This window comes from Pleurodeles waltl, chromosome 3_1 (genome assembly GCF_031143425.1).
Source record: "Pleurodeles waltl isolate 20211129_DDA chromosome 3_1, aPleWal1.hap1.20221129, whole genome shotgun sequence".
Classification (NCBI taxonomy): domain Eukaryota; kingdom Metazoa; phylum Chordata; class Amphibia; order Caudata; family Salamandridae; genus Pleurodeles; species Pleurodeles waltl.
In genome coordinates, this window is record NC_090440.1 from 512,904,134 (window position 1) to 512,931,131 (window position 26,998).

At 42.7% G+C, this 26,998-nt stretch overlaps 1 protein-coding gene across 1 annotated transcript in view; it reads right to left on the minus strand.

Annotated features, from left to right (window-relative positions):
- Window positions 1-752: 752 nt before the first annotated feature.
- IGF1R (insulin like growth factor 1 receptor) overlaps window positions 753-26,998 on the minus strand; it is a 649,229-nt gene continuing 622,983 nt past the window's right edge. Inside the window, exons 19-22 of the mRNA XM_069222768.1 lie at window positions 23,191-23,350; window positions 21,089-21,218; window positions 11,784-11,918; window positions 753-1,621 (exon numbers count right to left, since the gene is read on the minus strand). Of these exons, the coding sequence (XP_069078869.1) occupies window positions 1,255-1,621; window positions 11,784-11,918; window positions 21,089-21,218; window positions 23,191-23,350 (792 nt within the window). The 3' untranslated portion in view covers window positions 753-1,254. The remainder of the gene's footprint in view (window positions 1,622-11,783; window positions 11,919-21,088; window positions 21,219-23,190; window positions 23,351-26,998) is intronic.

Sequence of the window (26,998 nt, forward strand, 5' to 3'; positions counted from 1 at the left end):
GTTGGGAAGAATCGAAAGGGAATTCAGACCTGAAGGTTTTTCATAGATTAAATCCACAAAGATAAAGAACAAAAAAATAGCAGCTTTTTTCTGTACATAGATGAATAATTGAACCGTAAAAAAGTTATAAAAGTGACATAAAGTAATGCTTGACTTATGCAAGTGATCCATGGTCTAACAGAACTGCTTGACCTTTCTGAGAGTCTTAACAGAGAGAAAACTTCAACAAAGCGTAATATGCTTACATTTTTTCTAACTGACTCTTCTTTAATAACTGCTTTCCCACAAACGTATAGATGAGGCATCCTGCGTGTCTTGAGGATCTGGCTCCTTGCATCTTTCAATGACTTGTGGTTGACTGTCTATGTGGAGTGTTTCAATTTTTGTCCCGTTTTCTTGTTTCTTTTTAAAAAATAGTTTTGATGCGCCACTAACAGCTTTTCCCGAGTTATCGCTTTGTTTTGTTACCCCTCCCATGTGACCAGTGGACGAGGGAAAAAAATAAAAAGTGCCCACCTTACGTCATCAAAACAATTGCTGAGACAAAAAATGATAATCCAAGTGAAATAGTCAAATGAATACCAGTGTACCATGGTTTGGAGTGTATTGGTCAGTAATCTTTGTTACTGAAGGGGTGAATAAACCCTGATAGAGCCCCCGTCGAGGCCCACAAATAACAAATTAATGAAAAAGTTCAGCTTTTCCTTTTTGGCAAAATTTGGCAGCGTTTGAAAATGGTTGTAAAGTTTGACGAGTAATGGCCCATTTTTTATTGTTTCTCTTGTTTCTAAAAAGATATAGAGCAATATTTTAAAAAAATCCAGTCACAATATAATATGTATCCTGCATGAAGATCTGTAGTGTGTAGAAGCCCTGCATTTCTTCTGGTCTGAAGAAAGTGCCCAAAGTCAGATTATTCAATGCAAGAAAGCAGGGACAGAAGTAGTTGAGTTAGCCATTTTGAGAGTCTGCGTATCTATGAAAAATGATAATGACGTTAAGAAAAAGATCCACTTGTTGCCTCTTTGATGTTGTCCATGATGAAACAAACATCTGCTTGCATATTGACAGGTGGGGGGAGGAACAAATATTTTTTGTTTATATATATATCTTTTTTTTTTTACTGAAAAGAGGATTCTCCAGTTGCAGCAATGGCAGTTCTGAAAATCCATTGAGGTACGGTAGGCATTTTAATTTATTGTTTCTTGTTTTGTAATGTTTTTGTGGGTATATGTGTATCATTCTGGTAGAGGATCAGCAGGCCGAAGACTGTGGCAACGGCAGGGACCTCTCATTCTTCCGACCCCCGTTCATGTGTGCGTATGACTGTCTTTCGTCAAAGCTGGCCCTTAGGACCACAACTCCTGGGCCATTCTCGGTTTTGTGCCCAGAGTGCTTGTCCGTATGTTGGAGAGTGGAGGAAGGGTCTAAGGGAATGCTCTCCATGTTCTCTGCCTCCAGGTCAAGCTCCTCTGTGTCCGGGGGCTTATTCTCATCACTGTAGAAAAATGAAACCTCTTTATATGACGGATCCAACTCGTCCTTGATGCTGCTGATAATTTCCAGGAAGGAAGGTCTCATTTTTGGATTGTACTGCCAGCACATTCGCATCAACTCGAACCTGAAATAGCCAAAACATAAATTAGAAAAATACTTAACTATAGAACATGCAGGGTCTCAATATGCCCGAGGGACATTTACATACTCCTGCTGAATGAACGACAAATCACATTGGTTTTATGGCATAAAGAACAACTTCTAATTTTTAGTCCCTGTCACCTCGACGACTTAAGAAGGAAACACGGGCACTGGAAAAAAAATGAATTTTTAAAGAATAGAAAACTGCGATGAAGTGCAAGTTTTTCAGGAAGAACATTTAAAAAACGTAATACTTTCGAGACAACAATAGTTGTATACCTACTTTTGAATGCTTTTCACTGTTAAAAAGCAAGCACTAATTTCTCCAAAATTCGCAGGTCAAACCATCGAATGTAACAGCTGACCATAAATTACCAGAGTCAATTATTTTACAACAAAACACTAACTCCACCTTAATTCTTTCGCTCAAGCGAATTGGTCCCATAGGTTCTTTTACCTGTTCGACAACTCCCTTTTTAAATGAAGTAAAATATTTTATTCAAATTAAACCTTCGTTCTCTCAGCTCTATCGCGAAGTGTAAATAAAGCACAAAAACTCTGCCATTGGTTTGCATTTGTTAGCTGACTAACTACAGGTTAAAAATGCAATAACTTAAAAAATAATTTTAAAACAATTTAAAGAGCTGTAGTCTTTACTAAAACTCTAGCAACGTACTAAACTCACAATAAAAACGTCAGACAGACATATAGTACTACTCGGCTTATTGATAAACAAAAAGCCCAGTTACTGTGAATTACAAGCCTCTAAAACACTGCTTGACATATTTAGAGTGGGGCAACTAAACATTTAGCTCGGAATGTGAACCGCTAGAGTAGGCCCTCAGATAAGTGTCTTTACAACAGGCAGCTAACTGGCTGTGCGTTATGCCTGGGACTGTGACAAGGGGTTGATGGTGGTGGCACATTCAAGTGCTTAAGCTTTACTGACCTTGTAGCTGGTTAGGTGTTTATTAACATCCCCAGGTGCCTTTAACTACAGCTCAGGTTTAGAAGACAATCAATGGCTAAAGTGTCCATAAATAATGACTTATCAGAGTTCTGCTTACATTTGAAACCGCTAGATCTTTGGTCTCATTGCTGTGTCCCCAAAACCCCTCAATGGATTGAAATTCATACGTTACGAACAGTTATCACATCCAATGTATACAGACAAGTTACTTACTTCCTTCGGTAACGTCTTGTCTGGTAAAGACAATATCTAGTTGCAGATTCCTTACCTTACAATCTCCCACAAGTGTCAGTCTGGATCCGGAGATTTTTTTTCTCGAGCAGTACCCCTGCGAGTTGCAAACTCTTATGTTCAAGGTAGAACACCAATGCTCCTTTTGGGTCCAGGCAGCGGAGTCTCTCCTCTTCTTTAGAAGGATGTCAGAGTATGTAATAAGTAGGCATGGTCAAGGATTGGCCTACATGGAAGGGAGTAACCACTTTTGGGTGAAAGGATGCCCTTGTGCAAAGCACCACTATCAAGATAGATGGAAAAGTAGTGTGGCTTAGACGACAATGCCTGCAGCTCACACACTCTGTGGGAAGATGTAATGGTCACAAGGAAGGCTGTTTTGAAAGTAATAAGCCTAAGAGTACAATTGTGGGGAGGATCGACAGGAGCACACATCAGGAATGTTGGAACCAAATTCAAGTCCCATTGGGCATAATGAATCGGAAAGGAGGAAACATGAATAAGGCCATTAAGGAACCCATTTGCATTAGGGGATTTAAACAAAGAAGTCTGATAAGGCAGTGTAAGAAAGCAGAGATTGCTGACAAATAACCTTTGAGAGTACCCAGAGCAGAGCCCTGCTGGGCCAATAAAAGTATAAAAATTTTACCTCAGAGACCGGGTCAACAGACTTGTCTGTGCACTATGCCATATTTTTTCCAACGGCAGGCATATACCATTTTGGTGGAGGGATGCCTGGCTGCCAAGATAACATTACTGACTTCAGGCGGAAGGTCAAAAGCTGCCAACTGCCACCGCTCAATCTCCACACAGAAAGGCAGAGACTGGACAGGTTCGGGTGAGGAACTCTCCCCTGCTGCTTCCACAGAAGATCCTCCTAAAAGAGCAGTCTGATAAGAGGATTGATGGAAATGCTCAAGAGCTTTGAATACCACTCTTCGTGCCCAGTCCTGAGTAACCAGGATAATTTGAGCACAATCATTCTTGATCTTCTTGAGAACTCTGGGCAGACGTAGTATGGGCAGAAGTGTACAGGAGGCCTGAGCGTCACTTGAGATGAAAAGCATTACAGAGCAGCCTTAGAAACTCCAACGTGCAAAGTTGCTGACATTGCGTGTTCTCTGCAGAGACAAACAGATCTAACCAAGGCTCTTCCCACTGATAAAAGAGACCTTGCTCCATCTCCAGATACAGACGCCATTCATGAATGACAGCATAGACGGCGGAGTTTGTCTGCTCTGATGTTCAGAGAACCTGCCAGATGTTGAACCATCAGGGATATACCCTGCTGTTCCAGCCATGTCCGAGACGCAGAGCCTCTAGACAAAGGGTCCACAATCTCACCCTCCCTGCTTTTTGCAGTACCACATAGCGGTAGTGTTGTCTGTGAACACTGCACTACTTCCCCTTTGAGAGAGGGAAGAAATGCTTTCAATGCTATTCTGGTCGGCCAGAGCTCCAACATGTTGATGTGGAGGCTGGACTTTGACAGAGACCAGACACCTCTAAACTCTGTCTCTCTTAAGTAGCTGCCCCAACCCAGGAGTGACATCTGTCGCTACTGCCAGATCTGGTGGGGGAAGAGAAAGGGATATGCCTCTGACCCAATCATAATTTGCTAGCCACCACTACAGAATTTGTGCAGTTCCCTCTAAGATCTGGGCCCTGTTTGAGAGATTCCCCTGATGCTGCGCCTACAGGAACTGAAGGTGCCACTGCAGAGCCCACATATGCCATCTGCCATGTGTCACGAGCAGGAGGCCATAAGGCCCAGCAGCCCTAATTTTTACCAAAATCCAGGATAGGGGTTGAAACATGTGTCATAGACTAAATATCCTGGACTTGCACTCTGGAGGATAAGCCCAAAACTGCACTGTGTCCAGAACAGCTCAGATGAAAGGGCACGTCTGAGAGGCAGTCAGGTGTGACTTCGGTACATTACATAGTGACCCCCATGGAATGCAGGAGGCCCACTGTAGTCTGAAGATGGGAGACAACATCCTGGGGCGAGCCAGCCTTCAAAAGCCAGTCGTCAAGATAAGGGAAGGCTGAAATTCCTGATTTGAACTGATGAGCTGCGACCACCGCCATCTCTCACCTTGGCGAACACCCGAGGGATGCTGGTAAGGCCAAATGGGAGCACGGTGAACTGAAAATGCTTGTGGCCTACCGTGAACTGCAAGTAACGACTGTGGGCAGGGCAGGACGGGAATGTGGAAGTAAGCTTCCTGCAAATCCAACGCTACCATCCAGTCTCCTGGGTCCAAGGCAGATAGAACCTGAGCCAGAGTATTTTGAAGCTCCCTTTCTTGAGGAAGATATTGAGCGGCTGATGGTCTAGGATAGGGTGAAGGCCCTGTTCTTTTTGGGCAACCGAAAGTAGTGGGAATAACACCAGAACCTACTTCTGACACAGGGACCCTGTCTATGGCCCCTTTGGCCAAGAGAGCCGTAACCTCTTCACAGAGAAGCACCAAGTGATCCTCCGTCATCTGATCGTAGGATGGTGGCACAGATAGAGGGTTAGTCTCAAAGGGGAGGGAGCAGCCCGTCAGACTATCTGCAAAACCCATCTGTCTGACTGTTTTGGACTGCCAGCAGACCAGTTGATGGCAGATCCTGTCTCCGACTGGTCCCTGGTTTGGAGGTAGCTGCAGGTGGGGGAATTGGTGGGGAGCGGACTGGCCAGGCTGCTGGCTCCCTGATCTACGAGGACGGTGGATATCACGTCCCCCTGCCACGCAGAGGCTGGGCAGCATGCACGGCACAGTGGCCGGAGGGAAATGGACGTGCATGGGTGCCCCTTTCGTAGCCACGAAAGGAGCAAAAGGCAGACTGAGGGGGCCAGGGGCCGCCACAAGGCGCAAAGAGGCCTGGCTGTAGCACAAGAATCAATGAAGCACTTGAGCACAGAGTCTGCCTTCTCTCCGAAGAGATGGGTGCTACAAACAGCATGTCCAACAGATTGGCCTGGACATCCCCCGGAAAAGCCAGACCAGGTGTGGCACCTAAGGGCCACTGTCGAAGAAACCGCTCTGTCCACTGAGTTGGTCATGTCCTGTCCATATCCTATTGTGTGCTTCCCCCTGCGTCTCTCCCATGAACAACAGCTTGAGAGAGTACAGCCTGGGCCTCCTCCGGGACCTCTGTCAGCACTTGCGCAACTGTATCCTACAGCGTGTGGAAGTAACAGCCTAAATGGCATACGTGTTCACAGACTGAAATGTCAGGGTGGAGGAATAGAACATTTTCTTCCCAAGTTGGCCTAGCCTCTTGAATTTCCTATCTGGGGGTGGGGAATGGAACGTGCCTTATGATGTAGAAGCTCGAATAACCAACCTCTGAGGGTGAGGTGTTGCACCAGGAATATTGGGTCATATGGAGCATGTCGATGGTGGCGGGCAATAGTCCTGTTCACAGGAGCCCCTGTGTGTGGTTTGGACCAGATAACAGCAGGACATCAGAAAGGGCTTCATTGAAGGGCTACAGGCGTTCAGAGGATGAAGCCCCCAGCTGTAGCACCTCTGGTCAGGAGGTCAGTCGGACTGCCACAAAAGGCTCTTCGCACCACCGAAGAATAGGACGCTCCCACCTCAGTCATCACGGTGGGGGGAGAAAGCATGCCAGTGTCAGGGGAAGTGTCCAGACCATTAGCTTCACCATGACCCGTACGCCAGCCAGTCAAAGGAGTCCTGTAGCTAGTATTCTACAGGGTCTAGTGATCCCTCCCACTCCTCACTGTATCTCAACCCATAAAAATAAGAGTCAGAGTCCGATATAGGGAGCACGGCCCCGGTTGAAGTAGGAATCAGTGTCACACGCCAGCAATGAAGATGGAGGTTGACAGCACCCAGGGGCAAAGGTGTCGTCGGGAATGCTGATGTCAGAACCGGCACTGGGGAAGATCAAGGTGAAACGAACTCTGCCTGTTTGGATCCATGAGCATCCCCCGGAGCCGGGGCAGAAGCCGTCATCTCAGAACCTAAGAGAGCCCCTACGGACCTCATGGGGCCTGAAGGCGCGCCAGTGGAGAAGGGGGTGGGGGCTCCACAACCGTTCTCAGAACCTTCCTCTCGACAGAGAGTAAAGTGGAGCGGAGCACCAGGCCACAATGCACTTTAGGGACCGCTCCCTCAAAGCTTTCAGATTCATGGCCACGCACTCAGAGACACCACAGGCACACAAGGTGCGGATCCATCAGAGACAACGCCAGATGGCAGTGTCACGTAGGTTCTCATTATCCTAATGAGACTACTGGATTCGGGCGGCAGAATCACCTGTACTGAGGGGGACTGAGTCTGATCCCGCACCATGTAACACCTGTCAGCCTAATCCGGGTTTGTTCCAGCTAACCAGCAGTGCCTCATCTCCACCCAAGAGCAGGCATGACTGGGATAACCGGGCGCATGACATACATGACTCCACAGGGAAATCGTGGTCACTCAGATCTCACGTAGTCGGAGTAAAGTTCAATAAGGTTTTATTGAAGTAACTGCATCTTAGATAATAAAGCATGAATTGCAATAACTAGAACGATGAAGCACAATAAGATTAAAATTGTGACAAAGAGCAAAACACAAGAATAACGCTACTATGTTGTCACTAAGGTTTTGTAAAGATAATTTCTACCTAGGCTATGTTAAAGCACAGCATGTTAGGCTCTAATTCTTCCCTTAAGGTTCCCCTTGGGAAGGGCGACACCCTTCATACCTGAGCAAGTGGCCTGTGGTCTACATAAGCAGCTGTAGCGAAGCAATCAGCATAAAGTCGTGGTCATTTGGCTGGAATCTCCCTCTAACGTACAGAGGTCAAAGGAGTGTTTTTTATAATAAAACAGCTAATGTTCCAAGAAAGGATCCCCACATAAGAGTGTGTAGGTTTCTGTGAAAATTGAAGACGAAGCGTACCACTTTTGCCGGCAACCTATCTTAATGCAGCCTTGAGAAAAGCACAGAGTGAAAGAAATGTCTTGTTTAAGAACGTAGTGCTGACCTATGCGAAGAACAGCTAGACAGAGAAAATAAAACAAGACTGCAAATGTGTCTAATCTTAAAATAATATAACAAAGCTAAATAAAACATATCGCGAAGAACAGCTAAACAGAGAAAATAAAACAAGACCGCAAATGTGACCAATCTTAAAATAACATAACGAAGCTAAACAAAACATATCTACGTTAAAGTGCACAGTGGCAGGCCTAATTTGCTCAAATAACGTTATGGCTACACAACAGCAGGATCCGCAAGGCTTGAACTCGGTCTTACATAAACACATAATCGATGCACCAGGAGTATTGACACTCAAAAAACTTCAACAAAAAGTAGAAAAAGATCAGCCAAAAAAATGACTGAGGTGTAGCTCTTCTCCGGATCAGCTTTAAGAGAGTGCACAGCACATAGCAACAAAAGGATGCAGTCAAGAGAAATTTGGCACCATCAAAGCTGCTGCAGGATACAGTGATGTGTTAGAATACGTTAATTTTAAGACAGTGGGCACACACGGACTGCCAGATGAATTTTACAGAACATATGCTGACTGGCCACCCTGTATTCAACAGCCCTTTAACTACTGAGATCTCTTCCCACTACAAGTCAGGCGCTGATAGTTCCCTTACCCTAACAGGGTAGGGACTATGAGGAAGTGCTCTCTTTCTGATCACTATAGATACAGAACATTGTAGTACTGAGTAAGGTCATTACTAACAATATACAACACCATCTATCTCACCTTACCCATTCAAATCAGTGTAGCTTTATTATACACCACAATACATCATCGAATATTAGAAAACTTGTCTACACAATCGAAACAACACTGGCAGACGCCCCATGACCAGTGATGGCATCAATCGATGTGGAAAACGCCTTTGAATCCCTTGGGTGGAGATAACAAAGCAGTACGCTAGCTCTTGTGGTTCATGGGGGCCATTACCCGCTGGGTATGTCTGCGCTATCTGAATCCAATGGCAAGGCTCTGCAGGGGAGAAGAAAATATCAGAGGGTAATAAGAACAACTCTGGGCAGTGGTTTCTCCACTGATATTTGCTACAGCAATGGAGTCGTTCGCCAACCATACTCAAAACAGAGGTGTAGACCGAGGCATTGTTGTGCAGGGTTATAGAACACACTTATTTGTGGCAACATACTGTTATATTTAAGTGATGTATACAGGGGGCTTGAACCCATTGGAAGTTGACTGGCTGACTCTGAGAAGGCTTTTGGTTTAAGGTTGAACTTGTGCATGTTTTCAATACACCCTGATGACATGAGGAACAGACTGCGGAGGATCCCAAATAAAACAAAATGGAAATGTACAGCTTTTAAATACCTATCAGCACAGATGTACAGAAAATGAGATTGAGGTTATTGCTGGTATAATTATGAAGATGACAGCGTCACTCAGAGGCAGGTTAGGTTTTAGTTTAACTATCTCCGTGATAGTCAACAAAGCAGTGGTTCTTCTGTAACTACTGTATATCTTCTCAAACTCACCTATAATACTAATGCCACAATTGTTTAGGAAGATAGATGGGATGTTAATGGAACTTATATAGAACGACAAGAGGAAGAGGGTGGTACTGGAGAAACTCAAGTGTCATCTACCTAGAAAGGCCTACGCGACCCAGATTATGAACTTTAGTAAATAGTCTGCCGATCAGAACCCAATTTAACCAAAGCTATCAGAGTGCATAATTTTTCACTCCTAACAGATACAATTCCCTCTGCAAATCGTCTTAGTTGATAAGCAAAGGAAACGTAACCCAAAAATGTGCTGAAATACTGATCATCCAAGTGAGACATTCAAACATGATATTTGAATCAACTCATATTTTCAGAACTATGGACAGAAGACTGGGTCCTCCAAAGGGTAAAATGACCCTGGTATAGTGTGCAAGCATGTCCCCAAACAGGCTTCTATCACTCTTCAACGCCATCACAATCCATTGTGAATCTGTATGTCATTAGAATCATGTCTTTGGCAGCACTCCAACATGTGACAAAAAGATGTCTGTGCCTCTGGTCATTGTCAGACTTGGAACAGCTGTTCCAAGTCTTACAGAAGAGGCCGCACAAGTGTCTACAAAAACCTGTTGCGCCCCCGGGGCAGTTTGTGTAATACAGCCCCATGGGCTCTTTAGAACTGAGATCATGTTCCACTTTTGCATCATTTGATAACCATCCTCAACACAACTAACCATCCTCTTCAAAGAGATGCAAAACGCATGGTCAGGATCTGATAGGACCAACCCTCTCCCCTCTCTGAAGAGACTGTGCACAGTTCCAAGGACCATTTATTTTTCACACCTTCTGTTTGCTTTCATGTTAGCTTCACTTTATTCTCTCAACTCTCTCCCACAACATTTACTGATCCACTCTCTTCTCATACACTTTTTAGAAGAAGCCCCAATAGTGACAGGTTTGTGTGATATTATTCAGGCAAATCCAAAAATATGCGACCAGCAGCACCATTGTTAGCCCTCTGCAGATGGAATAGTACCACTTAGAACTACGATTAACATAAGTTACTTTCCTTCATCATAACAGTCAGTCATGCCCTGTGCTCTGTCATACCAGGCAGGTACCAGAGCCAGATGTACAGGGCATAGCGGTCAAGTAATGAATTGAAGGGGTTCTTAGAAGTTACACAGCTAATTGTAACTGAAAAAAACTAAACGTATTTTCCTCTAGGAGTACACAAAAAACATGCAGATGATCTGCTAGGGCATGCTAGTGACATTTACAAAGTAATAAACAATTACATGTGTATAGGAGCTCAGGAATGCTAATGTAACTGCAGTGATGTTACACTTTCTATAGGTATTTTGGGTATAATGTTTAGGGTTTTGCACTAAAGTTAACAATGATTTCAAACAGCCACTTTAGTATCTTATTAAAGACTACACATAAACAATATACTATAAGCCCAGATAACCCTTTGGCACTGCTTCAGAAGGCAAATGCTCTACAACCGCATTACTATTATAAGATCACATATTTATTCTGTGTGTCCCAGAGTGGAAAGGAAGGGCAATGCCCTTTACACTTAAATCTAATGCACTAACAATCAGCAAATACAGGAAGACAAATCTGGTCTGCTTGACGGTAATTTAGGTACTTTATCAAAGGAACATTTTTGGGAGTCTGTATAAGAAAGAGAAATGGCTCAAGTCAATAATGACCTTGACTAAAAAATAAGTTGCTGCAGAGTTCACTCACTAACTTCGCCACACTAAATGTAGGCATTTCACCACTCCGTATCTGCAGTTTGGTCATCTTGTTAATACTTAGCATAACAAAACTGTAGTCAATCATCTATAACGAACATTCTTCAAGAACATTTGAGGATGCTCACAATTTTGAGCCATTTTAATTTTGTTTTTGTCTTTCTTCTATGTTCTAGCCTTACTGCCTTTTATCTATCCCAGTCATCTCTGTTCTCTTCCCATGTGGACACATCAAGCCACCTCAAGGGCTCTCTGTTCAGACTATCTTCTCTAATCTGAGCCTTTCCTTCTCTCCATCATCTTCTTCCTCTGGAATACTTGTTTCCTCTGTAATGTACTACATCCTACACCAGGACTTCTCTTTCAATATAATGCACAGTTAATTTGCATCCTTAGATTTCTGGAGCTCACCTGTAACAAGCAGGACCAATACCTCAGCAATAAAGACCTTATAAACAGACGTGCTTAATTACTTGTGAACTGACAAATTTCAACGGTGTTTTCTCAGTTGTGCTTGACTGTTCTTCAAAGACACCAAGTGTGTGCTCTCAATAAGTGGGTAGAGGCAAAACAAACAGCAGAGTGACTATCACTTTTAAAGTAAATCAAATGGATGGTTGCTTTCAGCAAGACATTTGTACTAAAGAGGAATACAGAGACACATACATCATTGTGCATATGGTGGATAAACAAGGTACGCAATGAGATTTGGATACATACAACATGTCTGGACAGTTATCTGGTTTCTCCAGAAGGCCTCCCTCCATGACAAAGCGTAGAACCTGTTCGTTTGTCATGCCCTGGTATGGCTGTTCCGCTAATGTTGCTATCTCCCAAAGAACAACGCCAAATGACCTGGGGAGAAAAAGAGAAGAGCAAACACTCAAAACAGCAATAAGTAAATTAACGTTTATTTTTTATTTTGAGATGTTGTGTTTTTTAAAATACTATGGCCCAGGTCTGTTGCAGTACTAGAAAAGGTTCCCATTACCAGTGGCTTAAACATAGATTGGTAAGCTCACTAGCTGAAAAAACATGGCAATATTTTTAAATAAAAAATGGGTGAAAATATAACGATTCTATTCTCGTCATGACTCTCCTTTTCATTCATCATTCTGGCAATCACAGCAACACAAGATATAAAAGCAAATCAGAGTTCAGCTTCCTGTATGTGATAACTGTCTGGCAGACATTGTTATGTTACTGTCATACATAAATTAAAGAACTAACCTTAGGTTTTGTAGTTTGACCAGTGTGAGAATAGTGAACTAACAGACAAATCCAAATATTCTGATGTGCTTGAGAAAAAAATATATATATTTAAAGGGACACCAGTAAAAAGCAGCTTGTGTACTCCCTAACTAGCAACAGCACCTCCCGGCATAAAATATAAACAGACGGGAAGGAGCTAAGAGGAAAGCAGTACAATTGGTCCACCACCTTTGATTAGCACTCCTTTCCGTGCTGTAACTATTCAGATCTATTACTGTTAATGTAAATGTATTTCTGTGCATATAAAAATATACTAAAATGTGTGCAGTCATAGAATAATTCATAGTAAAATGACTAAATGTAGAACTACAAAGGAGAGACTACCATGACTGTTATAGATTCACTTCTTCCAGAGAAACCACATTTAGCGCCTATATGATTAGAGCCCTTCTTAATTTTGAAAGCACTAGCCTGAGAATTAATCATCTCATTTGGATGCTCGGCACCAATGAGATCTCTCATTCAGCAACACGCTTTTGTAGGTGGTTGTATACTGGTGGCATGTGCTGCTCTAAGCCAACTTTCTAAGTCGCTGCTCTACTCATCCATCTACACTTCTCCTAATGGGCCCGTCAGGTGTATCTCACTGACTTCGTCTTCATCACCTCTCATACTACCTTGTTTTATAAATTACACACCATCCATTGCTCACTTCGAGTGACAAGAGGGTGGTTCCATGTCCTACCGTGGACGTGAGAGTCTCAACACTGTTCAACCATCAAAAGTCCAAGATAACTCATATGTGGTTTTCTAGGCAGTACATCAAACAGTAACTATATGTGAGAATGTTGTTCTAAGCCACATACCTATTTAAAACTATTTAAAAAAAAAGAAAATCAATTTGACTGCCCTTCTCAAAACAAAGGGAAACATGTTTGCGTGTACTAAATATCCCAATACTATTGAAGGACGGCAACTCTGTGAGGAAAGTAGTGACGCAAGAAACTGTACAAACTTGCCAATGCCTTCAGGTATTGAGACTGTAGAAAATATGAGTAAACAACAGAGTACTGCACACCTAACAAGGGAATATTAGGAGAGTTTTTTCAAATACAACAAATACTACATTAATCAGTCACTCTAACATCAATGCCTATTTTCAGTGGAGGCATGAATGACAAAAACGAGCAGTTGGCAACAGTCTGTTGCAATTCACGTAGATCCACAGAAGACAAACAGAAGCAAAAAGAAAATAAGTTATTTACCTGTAACTGTATTTCTTCAGTATTGGTAGCTTTCATAGTTTCACATGCTTGAACCATCTGCGTTATTTAAGTGGGAGTCCCACCGTACCATAGAAAGCAGTAGTCAAAGACCTACACAGAAGTTAATGTTAAACATTTACTTCAATAGCTTATCCTCATCGTTTAATAAGACCCAAAGTCCAGCCAATCAGGCAACAGGATCCTTTGGAACCCTCACCACACACGCTTCAGTCCCTCAGATTTTCTACCAGAAGTGGGATATAAGACTCTACAGAAAAAGGGGAGCCTCTATGGGGAGAAGGGTGGGTCACATGTGAATCTATGGAAGACACCCATACTGGAGAACTAGTTACAGGTAAGTAACTTATTTTCTTCTCCAGTATTGGATATTTCCTAGATACACATGGTTGAATCAGACTAGTCAGCAGTTAACACTTGCAAATAACAACGTTCTGCTTAACATGTCTGTTAGAACATTGCTTGTTCTGGGAACATGTTCTGCGCCTTTAGAGTTATCTAACTGTGCAGGGCCCATTTCCAAATTTCTTGCGCTTGCCGTGACAGGGCTGATGACCTTCTTCCTCCCTGTTTACATAATGCATGCTGGTGGTATTGTCCTGTGTATTATCACAGATGATTTCCCTAACCCGGGAAGGAAAGAGATTAGGGCTAGTGCTATGGCTTTGAGCTCCAGCAAGTTTAAGTGCATGTTCTTTTGGCGGCTGCTCCACTTCCCGCTGATTGTCAAATCCTTTAGAGGAGCGCAACATCCCTCCAAGGACTTGTCCGATGTAATTATAAAGTGAGATTTGCATCGCAAATGTTACCCCTTTGGCTATGTTTCTACTTTGAGCATACACCTGCATGGATGTTATCATGGGGGGCGGTAATCCAAATTATGTCGTCCAATTACCCTTGGATTTGCACCCATTGTTTGTCTAAATCCTCTTGTAATGTCTGCATGTTAAGGAGGCAATTGTGAATGAGAGGAATACAAAAGTACAATTACACTGAAGCAGACTTTCTTCTGTTTGGCTGCTGTGCTAGCTGCTGAATTTTCAAGTGCCTTTCTTGTGAGGAGAATGCATTTTCCTGGTTCGTATCTAGGACTGCTCCCAGGAAACTCATGGTTGTTGATGGTGTGAGATAGGATTTTTGTTTGTTGACCGTTCTTTGAAGAGTGTAAGACAGGCTGAAGTATCTGATGTTGCCTGTCGAGATGTGGCAGTCTTTATCAACCAGCCATCTAGGTATGGGAATACATTGCACTCCTTTTTGCCCCAAATGAGCTGCCACGAGAGCCAAACATTTAGTAACGATGCAGGGAGCCGATTTTAGTTCGAAAGGCAGAACCTTGAATTAGTAGTCAGTGCCAGCCACCTTGAATCTGAGGTATTTTCTATGCTTTGGGTGAATTGGGACATGGAAGTATGAGTTATGGAGATCTACTGCTGCTATGTGATCCCTTTGATTGAAGAGATGCAAGATATCTTTCAGGGTGACCATGCAAAAGGATTGTTTTCCTAAATATCTGTTGAGTTTCCGAATGTATAAGATGGGGCGCCAGCCTCCTGACATTTCCCTTATCAAGAAGAAACATGAATAGAAACTGATTCCCCCCGAGTCTTCGGGACCTCTTGTGTTGCTCCCCTCTTCAGCATGGTTAACATCTCTAGCAGAAGTTGTTTTTAGATGGGGAGGTAGTGACCCTTTTGGGGAATCATTTGGTGGTCTTTTGATGAACTATACTGTGTGTCCACGAGTAATGATGTCTAGCACCCATCTGTCTGTTATAAGGGACCATTGATGGAGATGTTTGGACATACGACCCAGAGTTGTTTTTGTGAATTGCTGGAGGTAACCGGCAATATTGAAAGGTCACTGCTTTCCGGCAGTCTCTCTCCCTCAGGGAGGTTGTTTACCTCTACTTGTCTGTCTGTGTGCTGCTGAAGGTGGCTGTCTGTATTGTTGCTGGGAATATTGGGAGCGATACTGGCTTTGAAAGGGCTGGTACTGTTGTCTGTATAGTTGAAGGCCTCCCATATAGAAGTATGATCCTCTGCCCCTGGCTCCTTGAAAGGGCTGTCTCCGTATTTGTAGCATTTCCAAGGACATGGTGGTATCTATATCCACCTTTATAATTTGGAGAGCATTGTTGACGTGTTTGCCAAATAATGCCTCACCATCATATAGCATATCCAGGATCTTGCTCTGGGTCTCTGGCCTGAAAGATGTTGCCTTCAGCCATTCCTGTCTGAATCCAGTTGATAAATTGTCTATCACACAGTCTAATATTTCAGCAGGAGTCCTCCCCTCCTGCAGAATCTTCCTGGCTTCAGCCTTTATATCCCTTGGTAAGAGGTCAATGTATGCAGCAATATCTGACCACATCTACCTCTCGTTGCTTCCCAAGAAGATCAGAGGGACTATGCGCTACCCCAAAGGGGCCTTTATCCTCTGACTCGCCGTCAGCCAATAAATGTGGAGGTAGGAAAGGTAAAATCTTACTTTGGGCAGGGAATATTGTTCTATAGAGGATTTTTCTTTTATAGAAATGACAGATACAGGTATCAGTGGTGTCAATGGTATTTTTGCCAAAGGTGCCATTGCTGGCAACCTTGTTGAGATTTACAATGGAGGTATCGAAGAGACTCATCAGTGCAGTTGTTATCGACTGGGCTCCTGTCTGCGTCGATGGTGCTCTTGTCAACGGTGTCGTCGTCTGTCTCGTCAACTGAACCGTCAATGAGGATGCTTTCGAGATCGTCATGAACACCTTTTTGCGCGATGGTCCAGTCGTTGAAAGGATTTCTCAATGTGATTATTGTCATCGATGCTAATGGTGTTGATGAGATTATCACTGATGATGCAGCTGATGTGAATGTTGATGGTGACCGTCGATGATGTTGAGAATTCGAATTGGGGTGCAGTAACTGTTTTTAGAGTTTTTGTTTTCAACGGAAGGGATTTGGAAGATATTTTGTGTAGTTTCCTTCACTGATGCAGTTGTAGACTCAGATAGAACCTTTTCTGGGCAGAGTTTCTCCTTTTTGTAGCATGTGGATGTTCCTCATTTTTTTATTTTTTTATATGTCTTGAGGACCCATGGTGGGTCTTCTTCAAAGCCTTTTAAGGTGCCCCTGGAGGCACTCTCTGGTAAGGCGTATCCCTAGTACAGGATTTTTCTGCATTAGAGGAATCATCACTGGGTTTTCTTTGGATTTCAATTTCTGCAGCCAAATCAACAATCTTCCCTCTCTGGCTTTCAGAGTTTTTGAGAAAAAGTGTGGCATACCTTACAGTCTTTAACTTTATGTTCCGAATGGAGACAAAGTAGATGCACTCTGTGTGGATCTTCGGAGTGCAGTTAATTTTTGCAACATGTCCCACATGGCCTTAACAGCCCTTTCTTAGTTGGTAAAAGATTTACATCTTGACCTCAATGTTGAAGAAGAAGATATAAATCCAGGTCCCAGGCCCAGCTTTACATTGCTCTTGCTCCAGTCTTCTCCTTGCCTTACCCCCAATTTTTGAGTGCCTTCTCGACTTTTTCCTCATTTTCATTGCTTTCTTCTTGCTTTTTCTTCTATTTTGTGTGCGCCTTCTCCTTGCTTTCCCCTAGTTTTCACTGCTTTCTCCTTGCTTTAAATTTACCTGTCCTTGCTTTTACCTCATTTCCACTGCCTTCTGCTTGCTTCCCCCGTTTTTTGTGTGCCTTCTCCTTGCTTTTCTCTAGTTTTCGCTGCTTTCTCCAGGGCCTGTAACTGCTTGGATACCCTGTCTGGTGAATAGCCGCACTTTACAAAACTTAATTGACCTGAAGATAATTCTTATTGAATGTAGAGCAAACCGAAGAAAAACTGAGGAGCAGTCAGGGAGACTCCCATCACACGACGTGTGTTAGGAAATCTGAGGGACTGAAGCCTCAGTGATGAGCGTTCTAAAGGGTGCTGTCGCCAGATTGACTGGACTTTGAGTCTTATTAAACGATGAGGATAAGCTACTGAAGTGAATGTTTAACATTACCTCCTATGTAGGTCATTGTTTACTGCTTTCTATGGTAATGCGTGACTCAATTCGACAATGGGGAAAGATTCAAGCATGTGGATCTATGAAAGAACCATTACTAGAGAAAGTGTTCCACAAAAGCATATTTTCACAAAATGAATCCCATAAACAGAAGTAGCCAGAAAACATACTATCAATGGGGCAACGAAAGAGCTGGCATACATTTTTTTTATATAAGTATTGGCCAAGAAATCGGTCTGGCGTTGGCTGGCAGCTTTTTTTTTTTCTTTTTTTTTGGCAATTCTAGCATTGCTTTGCCATGGTTTTTGACTAACTTTATTGTTGTGGAATTTGCTAGGCACTTGTAAATCTTAAAACAAAATGGCTGACCCGCAAAAATATTTATTTTCTCTCAAAAAGCACATAGTCCATGGCACGGAAGGGACATGCGTCATGTGTGGATGTGCTCCTTGTGGGAGAACAGTGTTGCCACTCACAGCTAAGTTAGTCAATGTATGCTAATTGTATCCAAATGTCCTGGGCCAGCCTGGACAGTGGGTAAGACTGTGTTCCTCTCTGCTCATTGTGTGTTGTCTGTTTGGCTTTGCAACATTTTTTCCACTTATTTGGAGATGTAAACCCATCAGTGCTGGAAAAACAGTCCTGAGTTCCAAAACATTTATGTGTTTTGCCACCTATGTTGGGATCCATGGACCCCTGGATGTTGAGGCTTGGCACGTGTGCCCCCACATCATTTAAGTGTGCATCTGTGCTGGTAGTCATTGTTAGCGCTGTCAATGTGGCCTGATGCGCTGCGAACCACGTAGTGTGTCACTGAAATCCTTATTCTGCAGGAGCGCAGCCAGTTCCACTTCGAGCCATCATTTCTTGGGTTGACCTTGAGAGCTTGCTCATACGCTTTGGCTATATATTTTTTTTTTTGAGTTGGTGGCTACTTGTTCCTAGGCACCTTCTCCTTTGCCTTGGCTCGACTGCCTCTCATCATCGGTGCCCCTTGGTTTGAACCTGTATGCACTTAATGCTTCTGCTGTGCTTCAGCACTGAGGCACTTACCATTTTTTTTAATCAGAGCTCTTTCGCTGTGTTGTTACCATTTGATGCTTCCTAAAGTCGGCTTCTCTTGAGGCCATCCTCACGGCCTTCAGTCTGTTCACATCAATGACCCCGTCTTACAAGTCTGATCCCTCTCCATGAGCCAGCTCAGATTCTTCTGTTTGTTCCTTCTCGTTGCTAGCGAGGCCAAGATCTTTGAGCCAGGTCTTTCTTCTCAGATTCCATCATGACAATGCGCCCAACTCTGTTTCTCGCTCACTTTTAGTCTTTCACTGGAGATCCCCACAGCTCACATACCAGTCAGCACTTTGTTCCTTTGGAAAGCAGAGGCTGCAAACCCTGTGTGGTTCTGTTGGGCTCAGTCCGTGGGAGCACTTGTAGCAGAAATTAAAGGTTGTGACCTCCACGCTGCACGTGGCCCTGCACATTCTCCAACCACATGGCCTTCCTCCTGGTCATGCTTTTTTTTGTTGGAAACCGGTTTAGCCATCCCAGACCCAAGATTCTTTGTATCCCTGATATGGCTCAGTTCACCATTCTCCTTTGCTGATTTTCCTCAGCAAGTTCACTAGTGATGTTTTTAGAGGTCCTCCATCTTGCATCCAGACCCAAGGGAAGAAAAAGGAACCTGACGAGTGCGACCACGCACAGGGACTTCTGGGTTGCATGCTTGTCACAATGGAATGGACATACCACCAAATGGTGGTTGACAACAATACCCACAAAAAAATTAAGAGAAGAAAAAAGAAAGATAAAGATGATTCCAGACTCAACCACTAGATAGTGTACTAATGCACAGCAAGTGAATCCCAAAAACATGCACATTGCAAAAACATATTACGTAATTAGCTGAAACTGCGCTCAGGTAGTTATATTGCCATTAGAGGACTATTATTATACAAATAACAACAGAGTTTTATTTCACAAATCAGCTTACTGTTATACTATTCTAGTATCAAACTGTGCAATCTAAGTGTAAGGACAAACCATCAGTGTAATTATATACTGATGTTTCATATAATACCTATGTTCTGTACCGAGTTACAGAAAATTCCTATTTACATTTTCTAAACAAAAACAAAGGTTTTTCTAAACCCAGCTAATGGCTTACTATTCTCTTTAATCGAAAATTAATCTTACAAAAATACACGAAGCAAACGTTTCACTATTTATGTTTAAAAACTTTGTTTCTCTACAAAGCGTCTTAGGGATATCGCAAATGGATGGAGATATTTTCTGTTTGCAAACATTAATTAAGACCCCATGATGAACAGTTTTAAAATCAAAGACTTGCTGAAACAGGGGAGCTGCCCTAGCCTTGGTAGTTTTTGGAGCAATCCAATGTTAAAATGCCATTTTAATCTTTCAGCTTATGACATATATTGATCGTGATGAAAAGCAGAAAGAGTTCCTTTTTAACAGACTGACAGTTGAAAACAATAAACATAAAATTACAGATATTGGTATTTATTGCATAAGGTTAAAATATTTCTCGGTATACTGTGAAAACATCTTTTCTTAAACTGACGCTCCCTGTTCAATCCTCCCTGCATCCATCATCGCCAATAACAAGATGACCATTAGCAGGTAGTATATATCACAACTTAGCAAAGGCAAGAGTCGGGTAAACCGACAATGGTTACACTATCTGTTTATAAATGTTCACATGTATGAAAAATGTTTATAAAATTTATGAGAGGGGGGAGGATGGGGTTCCAGCCCCCTCTCATATTTGATCGCGGGGACGGGTGGATTTTGGGGGCATTATACATTAAATTAAGCCCTGGGGAGGTGGCCATCACTGGTGCAAAGGGGTCCCTGTGCGCCCCCCCCCCCACACCTTTTTATGTCAAAATGCACCCCAGGGGCTACATAAAAACAAGGGCAGGAGTCTGTTTTAATTAATTGAAAATTTTTGCTGTGAAATTGCAGCATTGTTGCAAATTTTTTTTTTTAATGCTTTTTTCCCCCTGGTGGATTGCTGACCCCAGCACCAAAGCTAAAGTATCAGGGTTTTCCTACCCTGGCACCTTTTCTTTTCCACTTTTTTTTGGGGGATTCGGTTGAAACCAAGTCCAATGGTGGCTGGCAACACTTCCTGGTTTTGTTGGCAGCCATCAGAGCTATGCAGCTCCGTGCACAAGCTCTTATTATTTGCAAAGTCATTGGGGAGGATCTGCGGCCCTAGATATATAAATGTATTTTTCCTTTAATAGCTCAAAAACTACTGAATGGATTTACACCAAATAGCCAAAAACACAATCTGTGGAACAAAATCTAGCTTCTGCAAATTTGGTGTAATTCCGTTCAGAAGTCTGGGCTGTAGTCGAGTTCAAAACCCTATGGGGATTAAAATGGGGAAGCACGTTTTTGACCCCCCACCCCTTTTTCTCAACCCCTGCTTGACTGATCACCCTAACACTAAGAGAAACACTAAGAGAAAGCTAAAAGAAAGAGATCAGTTACCAGACATCTGAGTGCGTTGTAAACACGCCGTCTTTCAGAGATTCCGGAGACATCCAGCGGACGGGCAGCAAACCTTTCCCTCCCTTTCGGTAGTAGTCTGTTTCATAGATATCTCGTGTCATCCCAAAATCTGACAAACAAGATGAAAAAACACAGCATAGGAATATCAGACATGCCAAAGTGCAGGCAAAAAAGTGCAACATAATGCAATACTTGAAAGAATAGTGGCATTGTACTATATTTACAACTGGTCATCATTATCCGAGGGAAAGCTTTCTGAGCTTCTCCCTGCATACCATCATTCTTTTGTATTTCCTATTATGTGGTGACCTCTTGTTGAGAAGTGAAACTAGAGTAGCAAAGATACAAAATATGACTTCTATCGATCTAAGGAGTATACGATCTTCAACATTTTAAACTCCACATGATTGACTTCTCTAATTACTAACGATACACTGCAACTCCACCGACCAGAACTATAGTTGGCTCAATTGTTCCCCACTAAGTTGCTGCAACTTCTTTGTAAAGAGTAAAGACGGGACAAATAAAGTAAGTTGAGACTCTGCAAATTAATAACCAGATATCTCATATAACAGAGTAATGGCTGGCTACAATAGTGGCCAGCAAAAACTGTCAAGTTCAACTGAAGAGTGTTCTAAAGGTCTGCCTTTATCAAATAACAGGGAGATTTTAGACATCATTCCAATCAAACTACTACTTGCTCCAACATACATCAAGATTCTGAAAAGCATCTCAATACAGCGTTATAGCCCGCTGCCAAGGGCAATACCGTTTCTTAAAGGCCCCAAATCCAAGTTGTAAGCCTGAGCTGCAGGCACAGGCCTATAACGAGGGAGAGGGCCTTAGTTAACTGTTATAGCACCAGCAGAAGGGCTATAAGGCTATTAGAACATTACACCCACTAAGGGTAGAATGTTCTAAATTTAAAAAGGGAGAAACCGGAAGATAAACATTGGAATATTGGACTCTGGGATTATACTAGCCACAGCAAGCATGGAGTCTCTCCATTGTGTTCAATGAAGCTCCTAACATTCTATTATAGCGTTATAGCCCATTGTAGCGGGCTATGGGGCCATTAAAGGCCCATTCCAGCATAAAGCTCAGTATAGCCAAGCTACGGCAGGCTATAAAGCTATATTAGAAAATTCCGCCCTTCGAGGGCAAAACGTTTTTTGTTTTTTTTTAAACCCCAAAGGCTTCAATGGAGATACCAACATTCTAATGTTATAATGAGTGCTCCTGGCTTCTAATGGCTGGTAAAAGCCCAGAGCTCCAACATTCCAAAGTCTGGCTCACAGCAACAGCCGTGAAGAAAGACCTAAGGGAGCCCAAGGGGATTCCAATCCCCTCGGGCTCCCTGAAGCCTTCTTTTTATTTGTTAGAACATTCCACCCTCTGGAAGCGGAATGTTCTAATAGCCTTATAGCCTGTGGTAGTTGGGCTATACTGGCCATTAAAGGTCTGCTCCCTCCTGGAGCGGGCCTTTAATGCTGGAGCAGACCTTTAATGCTGGAGCAGGCCTTTAATGCCTGGTATAGCAGGCTACGCCAGTCTATAAGGCTATTACAGAGCTCCATCAAAGATGCCTCTGATGTCATTATTAACTAACAAGATTCAGAGATGGCATTGGAGGATTTTCTCTCTGGCTCCATCAACAACGGCTTTATCAGACAGAACTATAACTATTTCCAACAATTACCTTGTTAGTTCCTGGTGGTAAACTTAATTTAGTTCATTTTCCTTCGACAATGGGTGGCCTGGTCTGACCAACTGTTAGAAAGCTTGGACTGAATTGTGTTTAAGAATGCATTGATGTTCCCTGTCTAACCAAAACAGCTTTACAGGTAAGACTGTAATGAGCCAATTCTAAAATGGCACATACTGGAGAGGGCCCTGTATTATTCTGAAAGCATAAAACCGACATTCATGTAGTGTTGAGCAGTCACCTCCTAGCAGGGGATGAGGCCTATGTACCTCTGATGTATTAAACTTAAAAGGCCATCAAGGACAACAATTTGCTATCTGCATAATGTTAGATTAGCCCAAATGTATATAAAGGCAACAAAGAATCTAAAACCAACCTCCAATTTTCACAGTGAAATCTTCAGCCACCATGCAGTTTCTTGCAGCAAGGTCCCTATGAACAAACTTGTTGGCATTCAGGTACGACATGCCGTCCGCAATCTCCCCAGCCATCTGAATCATCTTCTTGAGCGTAGGCGGGCTCTGGCCCGGATGACTCTATATTGAGACAGCCGAAAAAGAGTATGCAATTTGAGAAATAGGTATGTGCTTTCATTCTCTTCTTTTCTTTGAGGAAATGCATTGAGGTCTGCAACCCCATTATACAAGAACATATAATTATGAAGAGCAGAGCATCTGTTCAGTGGTAATATTATACAGTTTTTTGCAGCCACATTTTTATGGAGATACACAAGCAATCACCAACGAGCTCTCAAGACTTCGATTTGGGGATAGTGAAAAAATGCTAACATCAAACCAAGCCATTTCAGGGACTTAATCGATGCTGTCAGACAAACTTTGCATTCTGCATAAAGATTATTTTTGTGAACTGCTTGTACCACAAAATGCCTGCATGCCTAAAACTAAATCTGAAACCTTGGTGTTTAAAATTGATTCGTTTCCAGCACTATTTGCAACCCAAAACCTAGTTCCCTGAGCTTGGTTTCTTCCTTGTTTCCAGATGCATAGGTATAACAAAAATAAAAGATTATGCTACTCAAAAAAACATAGCTGAAAGGAAACATTTCTAAAGTGTTTTATATGTTTTATATGTCAGCACCAAAAAAGTGAATTTTCTGCCTCTTTTACCAGCACAACAGCAGAGTTAAAGGCACCATACTGCAACCAAAGATGGTGGTTTTTAAACATTTTCATAACACTGCTTACATAAACAGTAAACAAATGTACCTATGTGTTATGTATTATGTATTATGTCATGCGGTTTGCTGCTTGGAGGCACCGCAGGTGCTTGCTGTTACATGAGGGTGGAAGAATTAGTTGAGAAAAGTCATTAAAAAGACTGACAAGATGCATTTGAAAGACGTGTGTGTTGTGTTTCTTCTAAAATATGTTGCTTCATACAATTAGGCGGATTCTTCCATAAAATGCTTCACAAACCACCATGGATGTGGAACCACATGCTTATTTCTGATTATTGGAGGGCTACTTTAAGAAAAGGGTTTGCATTGAATGTTATTTGTATATGGTTAGAAGGTTGCGTATTATACTGCAAAGAAAATAAGGAAAATGTTACTTACACAGCAGATATCTGTTCATGACAGGCAGTGCTGTAAATTCACATGCTTTGCACAAGTCCCCCATCTAGTGCTAGGTCCGGAGTGTTCCAAGTTCTTTTTTTTCGAAGAATCTTTTCGAGTCACAAGATCAGTTATACTGCGCATGGGCATCGAGTCCTTTGTTAGATTGGTTTCCCGCAGGTGGGTGAGGTAAATAGTGTATAGAGAGTAAAGAGAAAGAGATGTCCATTCAATGTATTTACATAAACACAATATTTATATGAGAATGCAACAGCCACATGCGTCTGGGTAGGAGGGAGGGCGCATGTGAATCTACAGCACTACATGCCACGAACAGATGTCTACTTGGTAAGTAACATTTTCTGTTCAATGTGTGGCTGTAGATACACAATTTGCATGGGCTGTAAAGCAATCCCTCCAAGTCAGTGGTGGCTGTAGGAGTTGGAGTTGATTGAAAATGTTTTCTGTGCACTGCTTGGCCAAAATTGGCTTGTTGTGCTAAAACATCTACACAATAGTGTTTAGTAAATATATGTGGTGTAGACCAAGTAGCAGCTTTATATATGTCAGCTATTGGGATGTTACCTAAAAAGCAAAATAAGCACTTTTCTTTCAAGTGGAATGTGCTCTAGGGGTAATAGGTAACTGCCATTTGGATTTGGCATAGCAAGTTTGAATACATTTGACTAGTCACCTGGCTATACCATTTTGTGATACTGGGTAACCTTTATGAGGCTTTGAAAATGCTACAAAAAGTTGTTTAGATTTCCTGAACTGCTTGGTCCCGTCAATATAATACATAAGAAGCCTTTATACATCTAGTGTGTGTGAGGAGCTCTCCCTGCACCAGATTCTGGGTGTGGGAAAAAGACTGGGAATTAAACTGACTGATTGATGTGAAATTGTGAAACTACTTTTGAAAGGAATTTAGGTTTTGTGCTTAGAACTACTCTATCTGTGTGTAACTGGAAAAATGGTTCTTCTAAAGTTAGAGCCTGGACTTCACTCATTAGTCTTAGGGAAGTGATCGCCACTAAAAAGGCTACTTTCTATGAAAGGAATGGTAAGGTCCAGGCATGCACAGGCACAAGAGTTGGACCCACGAGGCTATTAAGAATAATATTAAGATTTTAGGATGGTGCTGGAGGAATCCTGGGTGGAATGACTCTTTTGAAGCCCTCCATGAAGGCTTCTGAATAAAGTGATGTGTTGTCTGTTTTGGGGTTAAGCAGCTATAGCTGCTAAGTGAAGAAGGACAGATGAGTATGCTAAATGTGCCTTTTGCAAATGCAGCAAATAAAAAATAATGTCTTGAAATGAGGCTTTGAGTGGGTTAAATGTGTTTAAGCATACAACAGAATACAAAACATTTTCATTTGGCAGCATAACATTGGTTGCAGGTTTACGTGCCTTTTTAAGAACGTCCATGCATTTCGGTGGTAAATTTAAATAACCAAACTCTACGACTTCAGGAGCCATATCGCAAGGTTAAGCATTTTGAGGTCTGGGTGCCTGATCTGACCTTGATTTTGAGTGAGTTTCTTGTGGGGAACTATAGACAGATCCAGAAGTGTTGTGAACCAAGGGTGACATACCCATGTAGGAGCTACAAGGATCATTGTGATTGAGGTTTGTCTCAGTTTGCGCACTGGAGATGGAACGAGTGGGAGAAGCGGAAACGCATAAGCAAATATCCCTGGCCAGTTCATCCGTAGAGCATTGCGCTTGGACTGAGATTGAGCATATCCGGAGGCGATGTTTTGGCATTTTTTATTTTCTGTGGTGCTGAACAGATCTATTTGAGGTTTCCCCACCTTTGAAAGTACTGGTGAAGGACTTGTGGGTGGAGTTCCCATTCATGGACTTGTTTCTGCATCCTACTGAGGTCTTCAAGCTGGTTGTCAATGCCTGGGAGATACTCTGCCACTAAATGATTGTGGTGGTGAATTGCCCACTTCCATATTGTTTGAGAAAGATGGGACAACTGTGTGCTGTGAAGAGCGTGTGTCTCGTTTCTGCAGATAATACACGGCTGCCATGTTGTCTGTGAGGACTAGAACCACTCTGTCGGAAAGCTGTGTCAGAAAGGCTCTGAGTGCTAGGAAAACTGCCTGCAACTCCAAGTAATTGATGTGGGAGGCTTGTTGAATGGGATCTCATGTTTCTTGGATGGTGAGGTTGTTGAGGTGAGCTTCCCAGTCTGTGTCTGATGCATCTGTAGTCAGAGTGATATGAGGCACAGGGTTCTAAAAGGGTCACCCCTTTGGAATGATTGGTGGGATCCCACCATTGCAGAGAGCGGTGAATCTGGCAGTCCAACAATACTAGATCTCGGAGATGACCATGTGACTGAGACCACTGACAAGACAGACATTGCTAAAGGGAGGCAGGTGTAGTCTGGCATGGGATACAATGTTGATACAAGATGCCATCACTCCGTAGTAGCTGCATCACTGATCTGACTGTGTAAGTTTGATTTTCCTGTATCTGAGAAATGAAAGATTGAAAAGCTTGGATTTGCGCTGGGCTTCGATATGGCAACCCTAACTGATCATTGATAATTGCTCCTAGATAAGGCTGTATCTGCAAAAGTAGGAGATGTGATTTG